At 34.1% G+C, this 19,351-nt stretch overlaps 3 protein-coding genes across 3 annotated transcripts; 2 read left to right on the top strand and 1 right to left on the bottom strand.

The window, feature by feature from the left end:
* The first annotated feature begins 227 nt into the window (after positions 1-227).
* LOC108225018 (uncharacterized) lies at positions 228-6,412 on the top strand. Its single transcript, XM_017399810.2, has 5 exons — positions 228-600; positions 1,652-1,800; positions 2,540-2,701; positions 4,720-4,835; positions 6,100-6,412. Exons 1-5 carry the CDS (start codon positions 396-398, stop codon positions 6,116-6,118), a joined length of 651 nt encoding a protein of 216 aa, XP_017255299.1. The 5' UTR covers positions 228-395; the 3' UTR covers positions 6,119-6,412.
* A 603-nt stretch (positions 6,413-7,015) lies between these two features.
* LOC108227857 (alanine--tRNA ligase, chloroplastic/mitochondrial) lies at positions 7,016-16,743 on the bottom strand. The gene is made up of 13 exons (XM_017403223.2): positions 16,470-16,743; positions 15,987-16,058; positions 15,697-15,902; positions 13,319-13,497; positions 12,097-12,175; positions 11,796-11,930; positions 11,517-11,666; positions 11,243-11,353; positions 10,233-11,150; positions 9,795-10,067; positions 8,757-8,966; positions 8,088-8,242; positions 7,016-7,677 (listed from the first exon to the last, which is right to left on the bottom strand). Exons 1-13 carry the CDS (start codon positions 16,612-16,614, stop codon positions 7,341-7,343), a joined length of 2,970 nt encoding a protein of 989 aa, XP_017258712.1. The 5' UTR covers positions 16,615-16,743; the 3' UTR covers positions 7,016-7,340.
* Positions 16,744-17,764: 1,021 nt separating this feature from the next.
* Positions 17,765-18,889, top strand: LOC108225822 (uncharacterized). The gene has a single exon (XM_017400776.1). It carries the CDS (start codon positions 17,765-17,767, stop codon positions 18,887-18,889), a length of 1,125 nt encoding a protein of 374 aa, XP_017256265.1.
* The last annotated feature ends 462 nt before the right edge of the window (positions 18,890-19,351 follow it).

Below are 19,351 nucleotides of genomic sequence, written 5' to 3'. Positions count from 1 at the left end.
ATTTAATGAGTAATTTAAAAGTATATGAATTATTTTAAATCCATCAACTAAATTAGATCAAAATAAATATGAATATTTCTATATTTTAAGAAATAATTTAAATAATTTTAAGAAATATACGTATTTCATAAAATAATAAATTTTATAATATTTTTTAATTGCATAACCGTGTTCATAAAAGTTTTTATAATGTTTTGTTATGTTACGTCCTAGTGTCAAAAAAGCGTAAACCTGAGGTACTTGTTTGCAAAACTGAGCAGTCTTGTAATCTTCAATAACCCCGGGCATAAACCCTCTGCAAATTTGAGCCACCATCGACATCTGTATCCGTATAGATTTATTACATAATACATAGTTTGTGATCATCATAGTATATTACATGTGAGTGAGTATACATGGTTATGTTTCGAACTCGATTCTTGTCTTACTCATTATTATCTTACAATCTCCGTCAAGTGAATCCATCACAACATCAGCGTTGGATCTCATCCACAAGCCCATTAAATCAATCATGGATAAACAAGATCAAAGGGGTCATTACTGGGAAAAAAAATGATGACCCATCTCAATCAGTCAAAGCTGAATCATTCACACTGCTTAGTAAGTTTCTGCCATTTCATAATCGTGTCTATATGTGTGTGCGATGGACTAGTAGTGAACTTTCCGATTAAAAGTTATAATTTTGACCAAATGGGCTATGTTTTTTTTTTGAGAGCATGGGCTATATTATGATTAATCTGATGAAACCCTTATTCTTTTCTGTTCTGTAAAGTTTAAGTTTTTATTGTAGTTATATGAATACAGATTGTGTATTGAGACTTAATCATTGACCCTGTTATTATTTCAATATTAGTTGTGTGTATTTTCCTTGATTTCCAATTTCAGTAGTGCTGGGCACAATTTTGACTGAATGATTCTCCAAACTAAGGCTGTGTTCACTTGGATGGAATGGAATAAGGGGAGAATGGAATGAAAAATTATATAGGAGTTTTATGTAGAATGAAGAAAGTATTTTTTTAGTGACTAAATATGAACGAGTTTAAATTTCTTGTGATAAAAATTGGAAGGAAACATTATGTAGAAATAGAATGAGCATTCCTTCCAAAATATGTGGGTTAAAATTTTAGTTAAAATAGTAGCAATGGAATGATTGAAGGAATGAAGATTATAGACGTTTTCTCTAATCAACACCATGCTAGAGTACAAAATTCATTCCATTCTCCCTCCATCCCATTCCATCCAAGTGAACACAACCTAAGTATGTTATTTTCTTAACACGAGTTCCAGTTGTCTTGGAAAAGTAGCAAAATCATAAACTTTGTAGTTAAGCCTATTGTGTAGTTGAATGCTGAGGTATTAGATTGTCCTTTAAATGTATATTTGGTCTTATTATGCTATAACATCTTATGCTCCGTTTCTTTGAAAAAATTGAAATGAAAGATTGTAAAGAAATTAAAAGGTGTAAAAGGTGAGGGTGGGGAAATTAAAGAGTGCAAATTCTTGATAATGAGGTTAGCGAATTAATCGATTAGAAAGTAGAAGTGAAGTTTCAGGTCAAGATTGGTATATGATTATATCGTGTAGTTGTGGATCGATATTTTTTTAACTCTTCTAGCTAATTGTATATCACTGTTGTGCTTGATAATTGTAGGGTTTGCGGATGAATTGAGGAATGCTAGAAGATTAGGGACATTTAAAAAGTACATGGTCGGCCGAAGCAGTGAAGCAACTTATGCAGATGCATTTGAGAAGCAGGAGGCTATCATTCGATTTCTTGGGGTCTGTGATCCTACTGGAGAGGTTTGGTTTTCTGATCTCTAGATAAATAGCTAATAGGATCTGTACTGGCTCATATTATACGCTTAATGCTAATCTAGATATGGGTCATCATATATTCTCAGTAAAGTAAAATAAAATTTGGTAACTAAAGATTAACTGTGATGGCAACATATTTAATTAAATTACAAATAATGTGTTTCCTTTGCGAAATCATTACAACTAAAATACTATATGCTACTCAAGACATGATCTTCATGTTTTAAGATCCTTCTAATTAGCTGGCCTGTAGGAATGGATGTAATAGCTATAACTATTATGGCTAAGTTTTGGTATCCTAGGATTTTAAACATAAAGGGGGTAAATGTATGCAGAAATAGTATAATGGATTTTTATGTCCAATGTTTTGGACGATTAGGAATAATTATTGCTAACCATCCCTCTCTCTGCTTCTACTAGGTGTCATCTTGTTACCTGTTCTCATTTAACTTATTCTTCAGTCCTAAATAAATAGTATGTATTTCACTTCAAATAAATGAACTCCTATTCACTTATACTTGCATTTCATATTTCCAGAATTCCAGTTCATTTTTACTTTTAATGAAAATATTAGATTCTAAACGTTTTTTATACAGTTGAGAATTACTTCTAATTCTGAATTAGAATGCATTTAGATTCTATATAACAATAGGCTTATTCCGAATTGATAAATAAATACTTAGTTTAACTCTTGTAACTTATCTTCCTTGATTGCTTGCTACAGAATCTCCTAAAGAGTCAAAAACAAGCAGCAGCAAAACACTGTAACTGCACAATTGCTGATGTTGAAAATGCACTGTCAAAGTTCACTTGGGCCAAAGAAGCTCAGAAGAAAATTGAGAAGTTGAAAGCAGAAGGGAAGCCACTGCCTACGAGTATGGCTGAGGTATTATTCACATTCTATGTTGGTTTCTATCTCATACTTGACGAAATGTATTTACAATCCTGATGTTATTCGTTGAAGTTTCTATTACATACTATTACAAATTTGTCATCTTTTGTAAAGTTTTGCATCTCAAAGATATCGAAAGATGCAACCTGTTTTAGTGCAAACAGTTTAGTTTGTTAGATATGCACTTAAGTCTCTGCAGAAGTATATTATGCTGTTTTAGAGTTTGAAAAGACTATGCTGCGACCTATTAGTAATTGGTGAATGTTATTTACAGTAATTGTGCTTGTGTACCTGAGCTCTACACTTTTTTTAAGTTTGCTTGCCAGATTTTATTTTCAGAACTATAAATTGTTCAGCTCTTAAATACATCATAAAGACTTCCTCCTAATTAGTGCGGAGACATTGACATTTGGAGGTATCTGGATGTCCTAATTTAACTTCTTTCCTCCGTTCATCTACTATCTTCAAACACCAGTAAAACCTAGATCTCCCCAAACCCTATGTTACTTTTTAATATCTTCGTTAATAAAATTCTTTAGCTCTCTATTTCTATAGATATCTAAAATCCTCCTCTCTCCATGTCTTTCAGTTCTAAGGAATCCTTCTATCTGCCTTTGAACGTACACAGGCATGGGTCTTGGAAGCAAGTCCTGCTTCGCAACTGCCGAAGGCGAATTGCCGATATAGGATTCAACCTTAAATTAGCTCTGAGTTCTGCTGAGTAAAGCAGTTCAACTTATAATTATAGTTTCTCTACATTCTTTATTAAATCATTCTGTCTGATATGTTAGGACCAGGACACACAATACCCCTAGAATATGAGTTTCTGCTAGAACAATCGGTTGGAATTATTATTTGAGCCTATTAAGTAGCATAATTTGATTGTTCTTCATGCCTAGTACTGTTTTTCTCTGTCAAATTTTTTAACCATTTTGTTTTTCTTCTTCCCATCTGCCCGCATCCCCCCTTATCACCTGAAGTATCACGAAGATCCATGTTTATTTCCACCATAAAATATCTGAACACATACAGATGTCACCTCAAATCTATTAATTTATCATTAGCAATTAACAAAATATATAAGCATATCAATGCTTTCAGTTTTCCTGATTAGCCTTCTTAATGATGCACTTCAGACAGTCAATTGTTGTGTGTAGTCAGTAGTGTGCCAGTGGGTTGCACAAATTTATAAAAGATTTGTAGGCAATCTAGGAAATGAAAACAAGGTGGAAGTTAGGCTGATAACGGGATTTCACAGCCAGATTTGGTAAATAACTATTATACCACTGCAAACACTAATAATTAGGGCAGCCACTAATAATTTTATACTCAAGACTGTTAAAATCTCAAAATTTTAACAGGTCTTCGCATTCTTAAGGTTCCAAATGTCTATTCTCCTTTAAGGATGGCTTGCACAAATATTCTTAGTTTGTGTTGTTTAATTGGTTGTTTTAGCAGGCCCTTGCAGTTATTTTTATTCATACTTTTGAAAAATCATTTTTTCCTGGTTACTGATCCGCTTATTAGAAGCATTTGACCATGATTTCCACCTCTAAAAACCTTCTACTTTCTGTTCATGCTGTCATCAGTATTTTCATATTCTTGATGAGACTGGGTTGTATGATGCGACTCCAGTTAATTGTTAACGATAGAGTTTCATATCAAAATATATATGTGCATGATAAAGTTGTAGGGTGGCTACTGTTATTCACACTAGGACAAAACCCATTTCTATCTAAATTAATAATCTAATGTATAGCATGTAAAAAATTGACTTTAAACAACCCTCTTGTATCATCTTCATTTCTAAATAGCCGATTCTCATTTTTTAAGTTCGTATTGCTCAGTCAGTCTAGGTGGTCTGAGATTTGTTTTCTGAGTCGTTTACTAAGGTTACTCCAGATGTTATGAAGTTCCCTTTATGTTTATCTTGTCTTACTACCTTCCAACAGAATTGTAAAACATTAGCGTCTTCTTTATTGTTTGACTATATTGAGTTTTTTGTTCGGCAGGTACAAAAGCTGATGGGATCAACCCCACTGGATCTTGCTCAGTCGAACTTGGCTAAGAGTGGAGCAATAAGCAGAAACGCACTCTGCCCTTGTGGTTCTAAAAAAAGATACAAACGGTAAATTTTGCTTATTGTCACACAGTAAATGCAGTTATATATAGTCTTTGTTTAGCAACTGCTAAATGGTGCCAAGCTCCAAGTCTCTATTGGTGGCTTGACTTATCATCTTCCAAAAATAATTACATTTGAAAGTTTTTTGTGTCTGTTTATAGCCAGAAATATAGGCACAGTCAAGGTTGTAAAAATCAGAATTCGGTCTAACTCGGTTTGGTTTCGGAAAAATGAGTACTCGGATCTTGGGAGAGTACTCGGAATGAGTTATCGGATAACTAATCGGTTATTTTTTTAATTAATTTTTTCTCTCATATATAGTTATATACTGATTAATAATAAAATTATCTAATAATATTAATATTTTAATAACACACCTGGAATAATGAAGTTCAAATAAAAGTTACTTATTTGATAGTTTTTGACATAATAATCATTCACAAGTTTTTATGATAAAATACATATACTGTCTAATTAATGTCAATACTTCGCAAAAAAAGAACAAAACATAAATAAATTTACGTTTAGTCTCTTTTGAAATAATTTTCAAATAAAACAATAAAAAAATTGATAAGTCAAACTCGGATTTGACCTCGAGTATACTCGGAGTCAAACCGAGTTTTGACCGATTTTTTAGTAAATCGGTTTTGAACCCAATTACTCGGAACTCGGATAGGACGAGGGGTAAAAAACGAGTACTCGGAATGAGTACTCAGCCGACTCGGCGATTTTTAGAACGGGCACAGTTAGTTTTGCAGCTCAGGTGCCTTTAGTATAAACAAAATATTATTTACGATTTCCTTGCTACTGTATACAAGAAATATCCTGTTTTTTTTTTGAAAAATTTATTGTAATAATATTTCTCTCATTGTAAAAATTTGTGGTTACTTTTGCAACCATATCATCTGATCGGTACAGTCTATGAAAAAGCCTAAAGATGTGTTGAACAATAATATAGGCTGGAAGCAATTACTTTAATTGGATAACTATATCTAGTTTGTTATTACTTGAGTAATTATCTGTATAGTCTAATTTTAATATTGGAAATGTAGTTTAGATTATTGTAAATAAAATTGTGATATAGGAGATTATTATTCAGATCGAATGTGATTAGTATAATTGTTGGTTCTTTATTTTAAGAATTGTTTCAAAACGATTGCCAATCATCACTGTGAACACTGATTTTCACTTTATCATATATTTAATATCTGTGAATGTTTCTTGTTGAAGTATAATGATTCCCCCATCAATGTTTCGTTGTGATATAAAGGTGTTGCGGAAAGGATTGAGGATTCTAGCTGACATATCAGAGGCTCTTTTCAACTCAACCTGGGGTACCTGGTGCTTTGTGAACTCGATCATGATTTTCCAGTTATAAATCATCAGGTGATAGGATGTTTTGTATTTTAGTGAATTGAATCTTGTGGAATAAAGTAGAACAATATTCCTGACGTCGCGAGATTGTCTTTTCAAGTTGAATATGTAAGTTGAAGTTGTCAGGGGCCAAACTTGTTACTGGAACGTGGTCCTCAGGATTTGGCTTGTTTAATCCATATTTAAGGCTATACGTAATTTCCATGAAACTATAATACTAGTGAGTTGGCATCTACATAATCCACTAAAATGAACTAGAAAGTGACCAAGACAATCCTGTTCATGCGATTATTTCAAAGGATTTAGAATAATAAGATAAGTAAATTGCATGATTAGTAAAGGGATTAAAGTTGTCGGAAAAACATAGACCGGGGGCATTAATTTAGGGTTTATACTGGATTTGGAAATAAAGGAGATTAAATAGGCTTATATATACTTGATGAATGGTAGCTGCATTGTTGTAGAAAAGGATCGTGCAAATCTGCAATAACTAATATTCTAATAAGTTGTCCAAAGTATCCTATAAGGCGAGACCAAGGTAATTATAGACTGATAAGCTGTTTTTATAATTTGCTCATCGTGAATGATCTCAAAAGATTAGGCCCTTCTGGTTCTGGGTGGAGCTGCTCTACACCTTCCACTCAATCTTAGATTCTTATTATTGTATTTTACACTTCAGATTTACATAAACAAATACAGAAATACTGCTGGTGTATGAGTTGGATACTTTTTAGCTTAACTTTTTCCTTGAGCTAAGAAACATATAATTTTAATAATATCTGAATAATAAGATAACCGAAAACATTAACACAATCAAAACTACTTGAAATTTTATATCTTATGATTTATTAACATAACAATTCGTATGAACCTATCGTACAAACCTTCTCTTTATGTCTCTAAAAGTTGCTAAATCTCTAAACTTGCCCTTTGAATGAACATGGGCAACTTGAATCACCAGAAACAATATATCTCAAGGAAGGAAACTATTCTTTATGCTTAATGATATGTTGGCAAATGGAAGTAAGCACCAGGGCACTACTATGTACATGGAATATGTCGAATATATTTGTATCTTCAGGATGCAATCAATTCGATTCGCGGCCTTCAAGTCGCTTGTGCTAGTAGACCACTCCTTCAGCCTGTTTTCTCAGACAAAACTGAGAGAAGGTCAGAACGGGCTTTCTCAAGTGCACTTGACAAATTCTCAGGCTTTCTTCCACCTGCTTGCGCAAAATTAGGCCTGCCACCTCCACCTCCACCACATATTTTAGCTATTGGTCCTATAAACTTCCCTGCTTGTAGTCCCAAATTAACAACCCCTGGAGTGAATGCAGCGACTAAACTCACCTTCCCTTCACCTGGACATGAACCCAAAATCACAGCTGCTGGATCTTGTAATGTATCCACAATATATTCTGCAGCACTCTTCAGTGAATCCGCATCAACATCATCCATGCACTCAACTAGTACCCTGTATGAGCATAAAATTATAATTAAAAATATACGAATTCCACACTATGGTTCTTATGTCTTTCTCTTATGAAAATGTTGCTGTTTCATGATTTTTTGCAGTTATTCTTTCCAACTATAAGTCAATATTACTTCCTTTTTACTGTCATTTTCTTCAAGCTTATGGTGACACATAATAATGGTATTTTCAACCCATGTGAATTTAGTATTTTAATAGGCATAAGTTTTTTCAATTCAACTGGGATATCTTTGTAACTTGCAAGTTTCTTTTTATTCTTTGATATATCCTTCACAACTTATGTGATTCTTGAAGAAATCCTTATTTTACAAAAAGAACGAGCTAGTATGATTGTCTAACAAACATAGTCTCAGTCTCTTGATGTATAAGTTTATCAAAAAGGAGGTTTATACCTGATCTTCGAATTTCCTACAGTAAATGCCTTGCTTGCAATCACTGATGCTTTGTCAACTGCTGCTTTGCTACGTACTTCTGAAACTTCATTCTTTGTATTTCTTAATTCTTCAAGAAGTGCATCAACCCTAGTAGTTACCTCTTCAGCTTTTACCTGCAACGATGATATTTTGTGCAAAGCATACATCAGGAGCCAATTAATCACATCAACCAGCTTTAAGTTGTGGGTGCAAGTTGAGAAGTCGATATATTTTGGTAAGCTTCCTGCTACAAAGTTATTTACTATAGATGCTAATGGAAATCCTACAAGTCATCTGAAAGACTGAAACGACTCTATATATGGTTTCAGATGAATGAAGTCTTATGATTTAAGAAACTGAAATGATATCAGTTTGAGTAGATTATACAATTGCAAACTCTAAGGGAAAGAGACCAAACAGATAAGAACAGGATCCAAGCATGTCTCCATCATTTAGTAAAGGTTGCAAACAAAGCAAACATTGCATGTTCACACAACCACATAAAACAGCGACCCAAAATATGTTTACAAGCTGATAGTGGTACTGCTTTATAAGCTAAAAATTGTGGAGACTCCCCAGGACTTCAGCAGTAAGATAAAGACACATTGTCTACTTGTATACCAATATATATTTTTTAGAGTTACTTACTTTGAGAGTGGAGCAAAGCTGCTTCATGTAGTTATCTCTGGCACTGACATACTCGATAAAAGCTTCACCAGCAACAGCTTCAATCCGCCTGATACCAGAAGCAATTCCCTGTTCTGAGATTATCTTGAAGCCACGTATTTCAGCTGTATTGCTGACATGGGTACCACCACAGAGTTCCATAGATACACCTGGAACCTCTACAACCCGTACCTAAAACAATATAGTACAATTAATGGTGAGAAGACCAAGATTCCTGAAGAATTCTGAGTTTACATATTTAAACATAATCACTGTAAATAGTTTTATTTTTAAAGTCACTTTCTATTGTATATCTTGGTATTAATTTAGAGCACTACTCCAACCCATGTAAAAGCAACATTTTAATGAGAAGAGACTAATGAGTTTAACTTGTAAAATTGAGAATGATGTGTATCTATTTTATTTAAGTTGGTGCAACTGCTTAATTCTAAGAATCAATTGAAATCGAATATCTTAGAAATAATATGTTACAATTATACAACTAAAAAGTAAATATTGATCTTATTGAAACAAAGAGAATACAAACCAGTGTAGCTCTACAAAAATCAGTATAAAAACTTGGTTATTACCAAAGTTTTTGGGCATCATCTCGGAATATGCACAAAACGCTGTGCATATTAATCTGAATAAAAATACACTTAAAATACCAAGTTATCTTGTTAAAATGCTAAATATCCAGACTGCATACTAGATAAAATTAAAACGTGATTTCGAACAAGAACTGAGTACTAGAAGCACATATGGGGAGGGTTAACAGGTTGATTAATTTAGAATATGTGTTTGTCTTCCAAGGTCAGTATCGTTATTAATTTCCCTTCACATAATCTTATATCAACCCGTGTCAAGTCTAAAGTTTCATACTAAACTACTAGCGTTGCATATGAATTTGACTAAAACTTTAGATCAGGACAGAGGAGAAGAGTCTAGTACATCTTTTTCTTTTATAGTACACTATTTGTATTAAGTGACTGCAGAATGAGGTTGTATTTTAAATTAAACCTGATCTCCATATTTTTCTCCAAACATTGCAATAGCTCCAGCTCTTTTGGCATCTACTATAGGCATTACTTTAGTTTGAAGAAGTGATGCATCACCAATCCATCCATTAATTAGGTTTTCAATCTCCATAACCTCATTCTCCAGTAGAGGTCTGTTAAAGTTGAAATCAAATCTAAGACGATCAAAAGCTACTAAAGAACCAGCTTGTGATGTTTCCTGGCCAATTACTTTTTTAAGTGCTGCTTGCAACAAATGAGTGGCAGTATGATGAACCTGCAAAAAACAAACAATGTCAACATATCTGGCATAACAGAGAAGATGCTAAACCAACCACAGTACTAAAATATATGGAGCGAATACAAAAACTTTCTATAATTTTGTAACATTTGTAGAATGCTAATTATGTATCAATAGACAAAGACAATTGTTTAGCGTTACCTTAGATCGCTGCCTCATGTTTTTATCTACGGCAGCTTCAACCTCTTTGCCAACCTCTATAATTCCTTCCCTAATACTGCCTTTATGAACAAATATATTACCAAGGGATCTTTGCACGTCCTTTATCTCTACGACAGCTTTCTGATGATTTTCAGCATCAGTAACATACAAAAACCCTTGATCTCCAATTTGACCACCTGATTCGGCATAGAATGGTGTCCTGTTCAGTAAGATGTCAACTTCATTTCCTTCAGAAACCTGTAAAACTGAGCTCCCATTTATCAGAAGACCTTCAACCACAGCTTTAGCAGAAAGATACTCATAACCTAGAAACTCAGTGTCAGGGATATTTTTTGTTTGATCTGCTCCATTTTCAACAGTAAGTTTGACAGTACTATGTGCAGCCTGAGATTGGCGTCTTTGGTTCTCCATTTCAGAATCAAAAGCTTCCATGTCTATACTCACTCCACGTTCAGCAGCAACTTCCATAGTTATCTCCACAGGAAATCCATAGGTGTCATACAAAATAAAGGCATCCTTTCCTGACAAATAAGGAACGGTGCTAGTTTCCTGAGCACTTGCTGATGCATTTGCTAGCATTTGCTCAAGAAGTTTTTCACCTCTCTCCAATGTCAGTATAAATCGTAATTCTTCCCTTTTTAATTCCTCAAGGATGCGGGGTGATCTTGATTTTACATCTATATCTATTTGAGGGCTCAAATCGATAACTATTTCAGCAAGTACTGGCAACATCGCTCCATCTAGGTTTCCTGCTCCATCACCCTTTATGCCAAGCAACCTACCTGTACGAACAACTCTTCTGATCAACCGTCTAACTATATAACCTCTACCAATGTTAGACGGGATTACTCCGTCTGATATAAGATAAACAATTGCTCGCAGGTGATCACCAATTATCTGTTAAAAAACCAATCTAACTGAGTTAACAGATACATAGAGAAGTGTCTGATCAGATAAGAGGTTAGTGATATAACACACTTATACCGTACTTTCAACTTTGTTTTTGTAGGGTCATCTGCAAGTGCATAACGGACATTTGCCATTTCTGAGGCCTTCTCTATAATTGGAAAAATCAAGTCAGTTTCATAATTGTTTGGAACCTGCAGAAAAGAGTTACTATATATGAAAACATCTTCTTGGGTAATGTAAATACTGGAAAAGAAGGTCAAATTCTTGAGATAATTTATTTATTAAGCGATACAGGCTGCATTAATTATGCCGGTGCTAAAATATACTGGCTAATTTTACTCGAGCTATAAGTACCTTTTGCAGGATACGGGCCATGCGCTCCAAACCCAAACCAGTATCTATATTCCTCTGCTTCAAGGGTTCAAGTGAACCATCCTCTTTTTTATTGTATTGCATGAAAACAAGATTGTAGAACTCTATAAATCTGGTATCATCATTAAGGTCCTAAATATGAAATTCAACCAAAAAAAAATAATAATAATTAAAGAATGGAAGATAAAAAATTTAGATACCCAAGTGTTGCCAATAAAATCAGGGAGGAGAGTTATTATTTTAGTCTGTTATGACTCTTACGGTATCTGTATATCCTTTCTCAGGATGGAAATCATAATAAATCTCAGAGCATGGACCACAAGGACCAGTTATTCCACTTGACCAAAAGTTGTCCTCTTCACCCATTCTCTTTATACGATGCACAGGAACACCTATCTAAGATGAGATATATAAATAATCAGTCAGAGGAATTAGCGAAATCATCCCAGTCTCTTGAATGTAAATCATTTACGCAGTTTGAAAGTTGCTGAAATAATAAAATTTCCAGGTTTGTTATGTAGAAATACAAAAGATAATAAAAAAAAAAAACCGTTTAGCGCACCTCATCATGCCATATTGTAAAAGCTTCATCATCTTCTTCAAAAACACTAATCCACAATCGCTCGGATGGCAATCCAAATCTGTAAGCAAGAAAAGACTTGTAAACTATGACTGCATGATCCACCAAATTGTATGGGACATAAAAGAAATGAAAAAAAAAGCATTGTAAAGGGTGTCCCCTTTAGTGTAGTTTCTATGAACCAAGTAAATATTAGAGAGAAGCAGATGCATGATCAACTAGTTTATGTTCCACCATGTTATTAAGAGTTGGCATAAGTTTTACCACGTGATAGAGAGACTAGATGCAAGTATGAGTAGCACAGTTTGAAATAATAAGAGGCATCTTTAGGTTTGCATGCTGCTATCAAATTCAATGGACTTCAACAAACATTAGAAAGATAAATGAAAACACAAGCAAGTCCAAGATATTAGCTATTCAAGCTCCTAAGTTATAGTTTAAGGTATGATAGAAAAAATTGCGCTCCAACCCTGTCCTAGCGTTTCCTTAAATCACTAGGACACCTCCTTCCTTTCTTGTTTTTTAGGAACTCTCTCTTGTCCTAAGTTTATCCTAACTTATATTTTATAATAAACCATTACAAACATTCCCTTCCTCCCTCCCTGCTCCCTCGTACATTGGTAAATAGTACTTCTAAGAATAAAATATCATATAGGGAATAAGAATACAAAATTTTGTTAGAGATGAAATTACTTATCCATGTCCTAGGTTACTAGGATCTATTATTTTATATTACACTTCAGGAATGATTTAGGATACTATGGGACTTGCTCGTCCTTTTATAAAAGCGCTTAGTAAAAGAAACAGTAGGAAAAAAAAGCGAGGAGAAGACTACTGACCTAATTGATCAGTATATTAAAAGAATTACAAATGACATGTTTCACAAGTTCCAGGCAAAAAATAGAACCCCGTCAAATGAAAAGCTGATTTCTCAATGTTACAAAATCATATAGATAAATTTAAGAAGGCATAGAAGTCGGAAAGCATAAAAGCAACATGCTGAAATAAAGTTGCTATCAGACATCAGAGCACCATTGGAGGACAATAATGAGTATTTTCGTTATCATAAGGTCTAATCACTATAGAGATCCAAACAGATAAAATTGCACAGGACTGCTTTTCCTCAGTATTCAATAATAATAAATCAGGCAGCATGAAAACAAATTAAATAATTAGTCTGTATATAATGTTGAGATATGCGTACTCTAAGGTTGATAGTTCCCATGCCCATCTGATTGCTTCTTTCTTGAAGTAGTCTCCAAAACTGAAATTTCCAAGCATCTCAAAAAAAGTCTGATGTCGAGATGTTCGACCAACATTCTCAATGTCATTTGTGCGAATACACTTCTGAGATGTAGCAGCACGGGGTACTTCTCTAGGCACCTGAACAAGTTGGCCATACTATTAACATATATGTTTGCAGCTAAACATAGAATTCTTCTCCCTCCAGAGTGAATAGATAAACAAATTGGTAAAAGAACAATGAAAACATGTTGGTAAAAGAACAATGAAAACATGCATTCTATAAGCAACCCTGTTTGATGGAATAAATTCCTCTTCACCCAAACTAAAACACATGAATCACCAAAAAGAAGACATTACATATCCTAAGCACGTGCAAATGTCAATAGTAAACAAAGATTCAGAGGAATTATTGACTAAAGGTAAGTGATTTAACTGGCACTTGTGTGATTGAGAATGTAGCATGAAAAATCATAGGTTCGCATCAAAAACCTATCAAGTAGAAGAAAAGCTACAAAAAGTGAATGAACAATAGATATTTAAAATCTAAATTATCAATTTATAAATATGTTGAAGCTGTGGGTCAACCAGCAGCAGATCGCCCTAAGACATGATAAGTATCACGCCTCATGAAACAGGATGCAAGTGCAATTTTCAGAGCTTCTGAGAGAAGCACGAATATTCTAAACATTATTCATCATATTAAGGCTTGTGTTTTCACAGTAGTGGCAACATGTGTCTACTTAGCCGCTTGACTCCAAACTGTTTATTACCGTATATGGAATAAAAACATTTACAAATTATTACTTATTAACAACCTTAAACCATATTTCGTGGTAGTTTGCGGAGGCTCGTAGATACTCGTGAAGCAGCATTTTCTGGCCTATATATTTCATTTTTCTTATTAGCCCAGGATTGATTCAGAGAGGAGGTTTCTTGTGGAAAGGCAGAGACAGAGTGAGAAATAAAGATGTTAAGGCTGTGATGAGAGTAGCTCTTATAGAAGAAAAGATACAAGGGGATCATTTAAGGTGGTTTGGTTATGTGGACCAAATACCTATAAATACATCGGTACGGCAAGTGAAAACTTTGAATCAAGACATGTCATAAAAGCAAAGAGCGACCAAAAAAGACTTGGTCAGAAGTGACCATGTGCTCTTCATGTTCGCCTGCCACGTTTATTAACTTAGAGAAGTCTTACTTAACTGTTGTTATCTTTAAGGTTCCGATTTACTTGCATAGTTACATAAGACTGACTACCTTAGGTTAGAGACCTATTGAAAGTTAATCTGCATTTTTTCAACATTACTAAATATAATCTACAAGGCCTTTATATTTTGTTCATGATTTTTCCCCGATATAATCCATTCAAAAGGGGATGGCATAACTTTAGTCATATTCTACGGCTACACCTATGACATAACATATAGAAAAATAAATCTGCAAACAGATTGTCATATTCCTCACAGATTTACAACGAAATGGCCACTTTTCCTGAGTTAGCTGTCAGATGAAGCAATAACTGTAAGGCTGCGTTCACTTGGATGAACAAAATGGGGAAGAAAATGGAATGAAATTTGTACTTAAATTTGGAGGATATTGGGAAAGATTATAATTTTTATTCCTTCCATCATCTCATTCCGAACTATTTGAATTAGAAATTTAACCGACATGTTTTGAAAGGAATACTCCATTCCATTTCTTTCTCCATAAAATTTTCTTATAATTTTCCGTTCCATTCCCTCCTCATTTAATTCCTTTCAAGTAAACACAACCTAAAATTTTGTCTTACGGCAATTAAACTGATGTGGATTTGGTGGAACTTTAATATGTTAAGTTTGGCACCAGAGAATGAAAGTGGACTGGGATGAGTGAACAAGAGGTAGGAGGGAAGATTTGAAAATGAAACGATAGAGGCAAATTTTTTATGATGATATTTGAAAAGAAAATAGTTATGCGGGGAGAATGGACCATCCCTTCTCAAGATGGGGGCTTGAACTACAGCTTAAGTTGTAAGAAATGGAATGAGGAAGGAATGGAACCTTTGGACATTTACTTATAATGTAGTTTAAATATTATACATTCCTCCCTACTTCATTCACCCCATCCAAACACAACACAAGCTTTTATAAAAACATATCCTTCAGTTAGTAGCAGGTATTTACTTAATTAATATATGCGACTCTTGTGCACGTAGTTAAGTGTAATTACTGCCAAATTTAAGATTACATATTTAAACTATTAAAGGAACTGAAAACATCTGCAGACATGTCTAAGTAATATATATATACTGTATTCAGTAGACTTTTGAAAGAGAAACTGAAAACCACATATAGGTACCTGTCCAAGGAATATAGGTTTAAATTGAAGCATCCCAGCAATGGTCAGGAGAACTGTAGGATCATCTGGTACAAGAGAAGAGCTTGGAAGCACCCGATGGCCACGTGAAGCATAAAATTCAAGGAATCGTCGTCGAATGGAATCCCCACTTGTGGAGACATCCTGAGACTCAGCCACTACTTCTCCAGTCGTAGGTTGTATAGTTGCTGAATTAAGATAATTTTTTTTCAGAGATAGATACTAACAATGGAAAAGCCCCTACAAATACAATATACAGTTAACTACCAAACCTGATACAGTTCTTGGTTTGGACTGTTTCTCATGTGTCCCCATTGTAACAGAATTTCCGAGGAGCAAGCTACCTGGATGACATAATGCCAATGTGAGTATACTTGTATGACCAAATTGGTATAACCCCTACAAACTGTTCGCTATCACGAGAGCTAATAAGCAACAGTAATCATAACTAAAGATATCAAATATTTTAGTTAATTAGGAAATTATAATCAAACAACTAGCATCCTAATCTCCGCAAAAGGCCTAATTCAGCTACAATCATCTAATGGGAAAATGCCCAGACATGTCCATATCTGGAGGACGAATAAACCTACAAGTCAACCTAAGTAACTCATATAAACATCCCAGTATGTAATAAGCAATAATTTTTATGGTAACATAAAAATTAAATTAAAGGGCAATTACACAAATTACAAGATAAACAACTACATAGTGTTAAATATAGGTAAAGATGGAGATGGGGTTGTAAAAGATACCACTAGAATGTGAAAGATGGAAAGGCGTGGGATGGAAATTGAGAAAAGGAAGGCAAAGGTGGTGTCTGCCATTAATTCTTGAGCTTCTATGCAGAGGAGGAGGAGGAAGAGAGTGTGATAATACCCTTAAGCCTTCATTCATCATTCTCTGTGTGTGTGTTTTTCTAGTTCCAGCAGTGGTTGAGCTTATCTTCACTCACATTGCCGCCATAAACACAACACCAACAACGGACGACAAACACATTACAGTCTGATAAGGCTTTTCCAGGTGTCCACATATTATTATTTACGACAATTATTCTTAAAATTTCAGATTTAATCGATTAAACCCGATTATTTTTCTAAGATATGAATGACCGATTCAATTTTTGAAATTCGATCAATTTTTATAAATTTTTCTTAATTTCGTATATATAATCATTAATTAAAATTAAAAATATTACATTGCTTTAATTATGAGCAATTAAAAATACATCTGATTTTTATGACTGGTTGACATTCCAGGTAATCCTCGACTTTCGATTAATACTAAATCGATAGCTCAATCTATTAGGTACGATTTCCGATTTCTGTAACATTGTTTACAACTTATAACTCTTCTCTTAAATTCAAAATTTATATTTTTAATTTAATTTTTAACATAATTGTATTTTTATATAAAAATTATAGGATAATATATTAAATTTGATCAAAATATTATTGACAAAATTTATTTTAAAGATTTACCTTTTACAATATTTCTTTTTATATTGTAAATAGCAAGTAGATATAATATATATTTTATCACCTATTTATAAATTATATCTTCATATGTTTTACTTTAATCTGTATAAAAAAAAGAATATTATTGATCTCCTAATTGACTAATACATGCTGCAAACGAGTGTATTTATAGCCTATAGCTAGCTCTGAGCTCCTAACTGAATTAACAGAAAATAACAGTCTTGTTCCCTACATGTCGCTCTAGTTTTCCTCCAGAGTAGCCTCACTGCTATCTTCAACACCGTGCATGTCTCCCCTGATTTCTTCTGCATAGAAGGCTTGATCGTCTCTTTGTTATCCCTTTTATAGCTAGCATTATCATATCTCTCTGATTCTTTTTCTGTCGAAACTTTTGTTGAGGGCCTGAGGCATTTTCTTTATCGAGAGCTTTGACTGTTTTTTCATTCTTTTTTATAAAAGAATATATCTCTCATTCTTGATCCAATTGTTTTTTCATTGATCTTTAGCTTTGATTCTTCATTGATTCTTGATTGATTCTTCATCAGTATTTTCTTGATTCTTGATTCATAATCATGGCTACTGTGCCGATTGATCCTTGTCAAAATCCAAGTTCTCCATTCTATTTGCATCCTTCTGATAATCCTGGCATGAAATTAGTATCTGTTCAATTTGATGGAAGAAATTATAATGATTGGAAGCGTTCTATGATGATTAGTTTATCTGCTAAGAACAAATTAGGTTTCATTGATGGTACTATAGCAAAACCTGCAATTACTATTCATTGTAAAGCTTGGGAGCATTGTAATAGTATGATGACTTCTTGGTTACTTGGATTTCTGGATCAAGAATTGGCACGAAGTGTGTTGTATTTTACATTTGCAAAAGAAATCTGGGATAATCTTGCTGAAAGATTTGGTCAAGCATCTGGCACTACTATGTTTGCTCTTCTTCAAGCACTTCATGATACAAAACAGGGCACTGATAGCGTTTCTAGCTATTTCACAAAAATGAAAATGCTATGGGATCAAATTGACTCTGTTGATCCCTTACCATCATGTGGAAGTTGTGATTGTGATGGACGCAAGTTGGTTAAATCACAGGATGATAGAAGATTGATTGATTTCTTGATGAAGCTAAATGAAGGTTTTGATATACTTAGAGGAAGTATTTTGATCATGAGCCCCTTACCCACAATTGCACATGTTTACAAACTTCTCATCCAAGAAGAAAACCACAAGAAGTTGACTAATCCTGGATCTGCTAGTAATCCTGGATCTGCTAGTAACACTAAAGAGATAATGGCTTTTGCAGCAAATAGAAACAAGTTTCAGGGATCACAATCATTCCACAAGAATACACCCATGGACCAAAACGGCAGATACAACAATTACTACTGTGAACATTGCAAGATGGCTGGACATACTATTCAGAGATGTTACAAAATTCATGGTTACCCAGCAAACTACAAGACTGATAGAATGGGAGAGAGAAAGGTCGCTGCTAATTCTCAGCTTGACACAGAGCAATCAACTGCAGATATGGGATCTATGACGTTTACACCTTCTCAATATCAACAATTAATTCAACTACTGGGGAAAGAAAAGAATGATGATTCTACAGACAATTATGTTCATCAACTGAAATTAGCTTTTGTGGCAGGTACATTCTGTTTACTCTCTGCTGTAGGCACTAATTAGATTTTGGATAGTGGGGCAACATATCATATGTGTAATGACATGAGTTCTTTCAAATCTCTCAAAGAAGTCACTGAAGGGACAAGTTCTATAACTATTCAAGATGGAACACAAGTGTCTATTAGATATCAAGGAATTGTCAACATCACTAATGACATAACTCTGACAGATGTTTTATATGTTCTTGATTTTAAGTTCAATCTTATTTCTATCCCTAAGATTTGTAAAGATTTGAAGTGTCAAGTAATTTTCTCTGATCTGGGCTGTTTTCTTCAGGGGCCTTCAATGAGACCACTGCCTCTTGGTAAGATGAAAAATGGTTTATACTACTTGGAGGACACTCAACTCCATTCCACCAGTCCTCCAAGCCACTATCCACCATCCTCACTCATTGCCACCAATGTTCCTTCATCTCCTAATCAGAAGCTGCTTAAACTTTGGCATTTAAGATTTGGTCATATGCCA

Source organism: Daucus carota, chromosome 6, assembly GCF_001625215.2.
Source record: "Daucus carota subsp. sativus chromosome 6, DH1 v3.0, whole genome shotgun sequence".
Taxonomy (NCBI): domain Eukaryota; kingdom Viridiplantae; phylum Streptophyta; class Magnoliopsida; order Apiales; family Apiaceae; genus Daucus; species Daucus carota.
This window is presented reverse-complemented; position numbering and strand designations above follow the sequence as displayed.